The following is an 8,830-nucleotide window of genomic DNA, read 5'->3' as shown; positions in this document are numbered from 1 at the left end:
TGCATCAAGTGTTTCTTTAGATGATGGCCCAAATAGTACATGGACACTCAAGTCTATCTAAATGTCATTTCATTAGAGAACCACTATATCAAACCAAGTTTCATCTGAAAACGATTCAAGACTCCGAACAAACTTCACTTTTCTGAGACTTTATTTGTTTTTTGTTTTTTGTTTTTTTCCATTAATTTTAACCATTGGTGTCAGTGATATTTAGTTAGTTCATTCTGGTGTCCTAGCCATGTTCTACTAACGTGTAACAACCAAAAAGTGCCATTCATATAATGAACACTTTATGCATTGTTTTCTTATCATTTCAAACGTCTTTTAGTGAAATGTTTTGCTTGAAAAGTGCTTGTACTTTCTTTAACAACAAATGCCACTTCGTTTGATATTTAATCATCTAATAATGCAATTATATTCACACATTTTAAATGTGGCTCATGAGTCCAAATACTGGGTCCACTGATAGGCATGAGTGAGAAGCTCAAGGAAAACGCACAGGAGGTCTTTGACCTTGGATGATGAAGGCGTGTGTGATGTGTTGCGTCAAGCGCGCTGAGGGGGCGCGTCTAAAGGCGAGATAAACTCCGGCAGGAGGCTGCCAAAAATTTAATATAGGGGATATAGCAAAACCGCACGGAGATAACCCGAAATGGATAGCTTTCTAGTCATCACCACGGTTGTTCTGTCTCTTTTTATAGTGTGGATATGCAGGGACTCGCGGAAAAGGTGAGATCATTAACAGAACAGAAAGTTGTCGCTCTGGACTTGTTAAGGGTCCTCCATAAGGGCAGATCGTCACACTAAGTGATTTAACGTATAACCAGTAAAGAATGAAAGTATATGGTTACATATGTGGTCTTAAATTCGTTAATGTTACTAAAGGGAAAGTACATGTTTGACCATATCAGTGAAGTAGATCAGAATTTACCATGAGTGTGAACGAAGCAATTCTAGCTATAAGTTTATTTACCGTGAATTATTTACAGGTTAATTAATAGGTCTGTTAATTAAAACACGTTAATGAACCAATGCAACCTAAACAAATAAATAAATAAAATGCAACTACGGTTCAGTTCTTGCGTCCTGTCTGCGCTATTTTTTAATTGTTGGTCTGTGTAGTGCACCCAGACTGATCTCACAGTAAAGTCGGAAACATTAGGTGGATTTTTCTTTAGCTAAAATCGGTCTGTGCTTACCCTAATGTGAAACACTGCCCCCAGTGGCCAAAGAGATAAGTGGTGTTGGCTGTATGGGCATGTGTGAGCTCCATTTTCTGGGTGAAATGTCCATGGAGGGGCGCCAAAAGCGAGTTTTGAAGCGAGTAGTTTTCAGCTGCACCGGCTGTAATACAGAGGAATGCATATTTTAGAAACTGAACCTCCAGAACCTGACTCCCAAACCTAAACCTTACCATCAGTGGAGTAAAACTGTAATCTTAGCGGGGAAAACGCGACCTCCAAATCGTGCTTGTAACTATGCAAATTATAATTATGTGTGAACATGTTAGTGCATCATGTGTTAAATGGACAATTGGGCTGCTGTTTTTTTTTCAGCGTTTCTTGGCATGAACGTTGCTTTCCAGTTAAAAATGTATTTACTTGAGGGGCCTGGGTGTCTCAGTGTGTAAAGACGCTGACTACCACACCTGGAGTCGCAAGTTCGAATCCAGAGTGACTCCAGCCAGGTCTCCTAAGCAACCAAATTGGCCCGGTTGCTAGGGTAGGTAGAGTCACGTTGGGTTAACCTCCTCATGGTCACTATAATGTGTGGTTCTCGCTCTCGGTGGGGCGTGTAGTGAGTTGTGCATGGATGCCGCGGAAAATAGCGTGAAGCCTCCACACACACTATGTCTCCACGGTAACGTGCTCAACAAGCCACATGATAAGATGCGTGGATTGACGTCTCAGATGCGGAGGCAACTGAGATTCATCCTCCGCCACCCGGATTGAGGCAAGTCACTACGTCACCATGAGGACTTAGAGCGCATTGGGAATTGGGCATTCCAGATTGGGGAGAAAAGGGGAGACATTTTAAATTTTTTTATTTTCGCTCTGTCAAGCTAGATTTTGAAAGCATGCAGTAGCACACACAGTAGCCCACGCTAATTGCATTCCATCTGCAATATTTTTGAATTGTTGGTCACACATATCTGTGCAAGTCTTGCTTCCTGTGTTTTGTCTACGCTATTTATTAATTGATTGTTGGTGTGTGTACACCTGCAGCAGATGGACAATTAGCCTGCTATTTTTTTAGCTTTTTGTGGCACGAGCATTGCTTAAAAATGTGCATTTTGTTCCTTTCAGTTGTGTTCCATCGCTCTGGCTGACTTTGACAAACACATGTAGTAGAGCACATTATACTGTTCCGTCTGTGCTATTTTATCATTGCTGGTCTATGTGTCAGATGGACAATTTGCCATTATGTCGCTGTAACTGATTCACACGATGGGCAAGGAGGTGGCGGGAACCGGTTGAGCAGTCAATGTAAACTTTTAATAAACAAATTAACAAAACACAACATAAAACTGCTTTCCAGCAATAACACAAAACACACACACAAGACTGCTGTGTGCGTCTCTCTCCCGAACTGGCGTCCCCAGCTCCTCTTTATCCCTCTCCCGGCTGATTGGGCTGATTCAGCGCCGGGCATCGTTACGGCCTGGCCACTCCCTCATCACAGTCGCATTTGACTGTTTTAAGCGTTTCTCGCCAGGAGGGTTGCCTTTTTTTAAGACGCGTGTATCCAGGATTTTTGTTAAAGATTTATAGTTTAAATATCCATTGTGTTGCATTCTGTTGCATCGTTTTCTGAAGAACGCGTGAAATGCACCTAAGGGCGTTTTGTCTGTTTATTATTAAAATTATCTGTTTAATTGTTGGTCTATTTACATATGCACAGATGGACAGTTGGTCGTCATGTTTAACTTTTCTTTTTTTTTTTTTTAACAATTCATTTAAAAAAAAATTTTTTTTTAAACATGCTGTACCAATCAAATAAAACGCAACTAGACTCCATTCACAGGATGCGTTCTTGCATTCTGTTTGCGCTTTTTTTAAATTGTTGGTTTACATATGTGTCAAATGGACAATCGGTCCTCTGTTTTTTCTGCATTTTACAGCATTAATGTTGCTTTCTATTTAAAAATAGATAAAATAGTTAAAGACGAATCTTATATTCTGTTTCCTTATGTTGCGTTAAATCTGATTTTGAGCGTTAAGTAGCACACACAGTACACTTCTTTCTCTCCGTCAGTGATATTTTTAAATGAGTGTTTATGCATATACTGTTTATGTGTCAGACGATTAGCAAGTGTGATTTTCAGCCTTTCACGCCATGAGTGTTGTCTTTTAAAAACGCGTGTGTAGTTAAAAATAGCTACATATGGGTTTTTAGACCCCTGCACTCTGTTTCTTTCCATTACGTTCTTGTGTTTGAACCCAAGATTGCATTCTGTGTAACTCGCCCTTAAGGCCGCTAATTGTTGGTTTATTTACGTATGCGTCAGATGGACGATTGGCTGTTGCTTCTTGTTTAGCTGTTTATTCTAATTTCTGCACCTACAAATGAAATTGCAGTAATCAACATTGTTTTTAAACAGCTTTCCGAACACGCCCCCAACTGCTGTTAATTGAACATACAGATAGTACCGCCCCCAACTCACACCATTGGTTAAGTCAGTGTTGCATTGTCGGGCTGGACGGGCTGAATTTTTATAGAGCCACAGCGACACAGTGTTTACAGTTTTCTGGAAAATTAACCTATGAATGGCTTACTTGTCTGCTCTGCATAATAAGCTGGAATAGGAGAAAGTATTTGAACATCGGAAAAGTTACAAGACGGTGCGTCAAGTTAAACAAGAACGCATTTTGTGCGAATGGCCCTTAAGGGCGTTCTGTCTGCGCTATTTTTAATTTGTTTGTCTATTTACAGTAATTATGCGTCAGATGGACAATTGGCCGTTGCTTCGATGGCCGTTTTTCACTATCCATTGAATGTAGGGAATCTCAGTGTTGTAATCAGTGGGCATTTCCAAACCAGGGTGGGCATTTCTGAGCTATCCAATGATAGTAGGGAATCTCAGTGAATCTCAATTGTACTGCATAGACACAAGTCTCGTTGCTTCGCGTTTTGCTGTTTAAAAAAAAAAAGACGCCATAGGTGTAGCCTTTTTTAAGACATCAAGTTAAAAATAGTTTCATTATGTTGCTGTCCATCTAGCTGTTTTTGAACGCAAACATATTCTGTGTGAACGGCCCCTCAGGGCAGATAGCTCATCTTGTCCAATGAGTGATTGGAGCATTTCTCCAGCCTAAAACATAAAGGAAACATCACCAGTTTATTATTCTAAGAACAATTATGCATGACTTGTCCCCATGATTATATGAGATGTTATTAAGCATGCTGTGTGTTTTTCTGTGTGTGCACTTCCAGGCGAGTGGGAGAGCCTCCGTTGGTGACCAGTCGGCTGCCATTCTTAGGCGTCACACTGGATTACGTTAAAAATCCTTTAGGCTTCCTGAGAGAGACTCAACAAAAATATGGCAGTGTTTTCACATGTAAGATCGCCAGGAAGTACTTTACTTTTGTCACAGACCCCTTGTCTTTCTCCTTGGTTGTGCGGCAGGGTAAAAACCTCGACTTCCAGAAGGTTGCTATTGGTTTCTCACAGCGGGTAAGTGACTCACATTAGAGGAGGGGACAATATGAAACAGGCCTGGATGAATAATTCAATTTCTGGTCTTAAGAGGCTTTGATGATCACTTCTTACTCATTTTAACACAAAGATGTGACTAACGATGAGTTCTAGGCTAGATTACCTACACTCTGTTACACATGTCAAACACGCACTTACTCATATACTTCTTGGGAAGTACTCCAGTAGGAAGGACAGAAATTACAATGGAAGGAAATGCACTATATCAGTCAAGACTTTGGAAACCTTTTCATCTATAACCTTTCACTTAGACTTATAAATATTGCCTATATATAAGTGTTTGGTCTCTAAATAATTACCATATTTCCATTTTTGTTATTTTATTGTTTTGGTGACTTTATTATTATTGTAAAATGAGGAAAATTGAATTCTACAATACTAAGTCCTTTTGTCTTTTTTGTGTATGTCTGTTTATGCAAGGTTTTTGGCCATGCAGACTTCAGCTCTCCACTCTTCAGTGAGAGTTACAGGGAAGTTCACTCCATCTTCAGACAGACACTTCAAGGCCCGTCCTTGCAGCAGCTGACCCAGAGCATGCTCGGTAATCTGCAGGCGGTTTTGGGACGAGGCCTGCCGCGTGAACACGTCTGGGTCGAGGAGGGTCTGCAGAGCTTCACCAACCGCATCATGTTCGAGGCAGGCTTTCTTACTCTGTTTGGAAAGGACGCAGGGTTTCTGCAAGCCGATGGCGTCTCGGGCACCAGAAAGTGCATGCAGAAAGCAGCGCAGGATTTTCTGGTGTTTGATCGTGCATTTCCTGCGCTGGCTGCGGGGGTTCCCATCGCTTTGTACGTGCAAGCGTGGCAGGCGAGGGAAGCCTTGGCAGAGGAACTGCTGCACAGTGAACTTCAGCGCAGGGATTGTATCTCAGATCTAATTCAGCGCAGAATGGATGCATTTGACCGCATGCAGTTGGACGAGACCGGGAAAGCGCGCACACATGTGTGCATGCTGTGGGCATCACAGGCGAATACACTGCCAGCTGCCTTCTGGAGCCTGTACTACACACTGAGGTACAGTAATACAGAGGAAATGCAGGCACAGATATAGTCTTATCCTTCAAATTTGCACCAACACAGCAACAGCACTAGGTTGTTTTATTTTACAAGGTCACCATTGAAAGAATAAAATTAGATAATTAATTATGTAAAAAGTGATACGTGAAAAGAAAAGACTTTAAAACTATGATGTGGAATGTGCAATTTAAAGATATATTAAAAACCTCACAGGATCAATATTTACTGAATAATCCATTATTTTGTAAAGGGGGTCCAAATTACTTTGGAGCAAAACTGCAGGAACTACAGGTAAAAAAATAACCTTATAAAAAAGGGCAGCATCATTGTTTTATTTTTACACAGTGAAACAGTATAGGTCTATAACTAAAATCAGATGACTTCAGCACTCCTTCTTGCATTTCATCTTCAAAAACTGAGAAAAAAACCCAACTTTTTAAAGTTGTAGAGCCTATAACTCCAGAAGTGTAAAGATATTTTCATATCCTTATAGATATGGGTCGAGAACAAATTTTCATTTTTGTGTATTCATTTTTAAAGGGATAGTTCACCCAAAAATTAAAATTCTCTCAGCATTTTCTCAACCTCATGCCATCCCAGATATGTATGACTTTTTTTCTTCTGCAGAACACAAATGAAGATTTTTAGAAGAATATTTCAGCTCTGCAGGTCCATACAATGCAAGTGAATTGTGATCAGAACTTTGAAGCTCCGCCCAGTAGGTGGCGATATGTACAAATAATGTTAATCACCAAAAACTCAAGGAGAATGTGAAAGTGGAGATTTATAGTAAAAAAGGACTTAAATATTGATCTGTTTCTCACCCACAACTATCATATTGCTTCTGAACATATGGATTTAACCACTGGAGTCGTATGGATTACTTATGCTGCCTTAATGTGCTTTTTTAGGCAAAGTTTTGGTCACAATTCACTTGCATTGTATGGACCTACAGAGCTGAAATATTCTTCTAAAAATCTTTATGTGTGTTCTGCAGAAGACAGAAAGTCATACACATCTGGGGATGGCATGAGGGTGAGTAAATGATGAGGGAATTTTCACATTTGCGTGAACTGTCCCTTTAAGGCACTATATCATCCTGATCTCATGAACATTACCTGACCATGGCAACATTTTTGCAAAACAAAATCATTACACGTTTCACAGCAGTTTTCCAGTGAGATGTCCAGCAGGGGGCAACAAAGTGAGTCAAATTGTGTCGTAATCAGATAACGTTTTTAAGGTGAACATTAGATGGACGTTTTAATGAGTAAAACGTACCTCCCTAACCTAAAACTTTAGCCTAAATCTAACCAATATTGTTCTAAACACAAATGAGAGGTGAACAAAACAGACATCCTTACCCTTAACCAACACCTTACTATAAATGATAGTGTCCTTTAAGCAAATGCGACATGAAAAGCACATTTTCTGAAGCAACCACGTCATTTTGTGTCACTTTTTTTGACACTTTAGTCTCATGTCAGCTTGTGTGTTTGGCTGGGCTCGAGTCCAACACTCTATCAGGTGAGTTACCACGCAAGCTAATCATGTTGGAATAAGTGTGTAAATAGGTGAGTGTGTAATACAAGTGTTAAAAATGTAATTTTGTAAATGATGCATTACAGTAAACGTGTTTAAAGATATCATATCATAGCAGTGTGTGAGTAACAGAGCAAAAAATATGTGTTTATAAAGTCATAATCAGCTGTTGTACTCGTGATTTGTGTGAAAGTGAATAAAACGCACAGTTGCTATAGCGCCTCTAGTGTTCATTTCACCAGGGAACTGTGGAGAAACGTTGAATGCGGCATGTAAAAGTCAGTTTGCAAAAATTTTGTTAAAGTAACGTTCATTCCATTCCATGAGACTAGGTTGCCCTGTATGGTTAAATCCCAGCGATATGGGGCTCTCAATGTGGCTCTATCCTAAAATGAAACATTTCTGAAATGTTATTGATTTGACATGGAATAAACCAATTAGTAAATGAGAAACATAAAGAAGTTAATATATGTGTTAGATTAATTAGATTAATAAATATATTAAATGAGTAAACACAGGGAAATATACCTGTACATAAATATTATTATATATGTGCAGTGAACATTAATTAAGTACATAAAAGTCTCTGTGTGTGTGCTCAGGTCTGTTGACGCGCTCACCGCGGCTCGTTCAGAGTTGAACAGAGTTCTGTCTGGCCAATCATTAAACAAGCCGGACCAAACTATCCACCTTTCCAAAGAGCAGCTGGACTCAATGGCTGTAGTAGGTAGGTGATTTCTAAAGTGATTTCCAAATGATGTCACCATTATTATATCTTGAACATGCATGAATACATGTCTGGAAATGTCCTATGGTATAATTTTCCAGAGGCTTTAATAGTTTAAATCACTTTGAGCACCTCATTGTATTTCTTTTGTCTAAGTTCAAAGATGCAGGGTGTAGTTTCTGAGCATTTGATTTTGCGATACGTACACATGATATCATACGTTGCAGTGTAACACGTTTGAACACGTGGACATGTGGGGGTTCGGCAAGTCAAATCATGTTTTTGTGTTTGTTTGTTTGTTTGTTTTTTGGTTGTTTCTCTCTGGCAGAGCAGATACTTGGCATGAAATAGGCAATAGCAAATAGATGGCAAAACTAATTTTCATTCAAATCAATGAAATAGAAAGGGGAAAGCAGCCAGCAGGTGACATCTAGACAAAGGGTGGCTACTTTGAAAGAGTTCAAATATAAGATACTTTTGATTTGTTTAACATCGTTTTGTCACTATATAATTCAAATACTTGCCTTTGTGTTATTTTATAGTTTTGATGACTTTACTATAATAAATGTATAATTGTATTTTATTTATCACATGTTATACATTTGCACATATACAGTGAAATTCTTTTTTTTTTTTTTCATATATCCCAGCTAAGCTGGGGTCAGAGTGCAGGGTCGGCCATGATGCAGCACCCCTGGAGCAGATAGGGTCAAGGACCTTGCTCAAGGGCCCAACAGTGGCATCTTGGCAGTACTGGGGCTTGAACCCCTGACCTTCGGATCAGTAACCCAGAGCATTAACTGCTGAGCCACCACTTTCTATTAGTTT

At 39.6% G+C, this 8,830-nt stretch overlaps 1 protein-coding gene across 1 annotated transcript in view; it reads left to right on the top strand.

Annotated features, from left to right (window-relative positions):
• The first annotated feature begins 579 nt into the window (after window positions 1-579).
• Window positions 580-8,830, top strand: part of LOC127427182 (cytochrome P450 7A1) — a 13,867-nt gene continuing 5,616 nt past the window's right edge. Inside the window, exons 1-4 of the mRNA XM_051674675.1 lie at window positions 580-729; window positions 4,435-4,675; window positions 5,138-5,730; window positions 7,878-8,002. Coding sequence (XP_051530635.1) covers window positions 653-729; window positions 4,435-4,675; window positions 5,138-5,730; window positions 7,878-8,002 — 1,036 coding nt within the window. The 5' untranslated portion in view covers window positions 580-652. The remainder of the gene's footprint in view (window positions 730-4,434; window positions 4,676-5,137; window positions 5,731-7,877; window positions 8,003-8,830) is intronic.

Source organism: Myxocyprinus asiaticus, chromosome 1 (genome assembly GCF_019703515.2).
Source record: "Myxocyprinus asiaticus isolate MX2 ecotype Aquarium Trade chromosome 1, UBuf_Myxa_2, whole genome shotgun sequence".
Taxonomy (NCBI): Eukaryota; Metazoa; Chordata; class Actinopteri; order Cypriniformes; family Catostomidae; genus Myxocyprinus; species Myxocyprinus asiaticus.
Note: the sequence above shows the minus strand (reverse complement) of the source record. Positions and strands in the feature narration are given on the sequence as shown.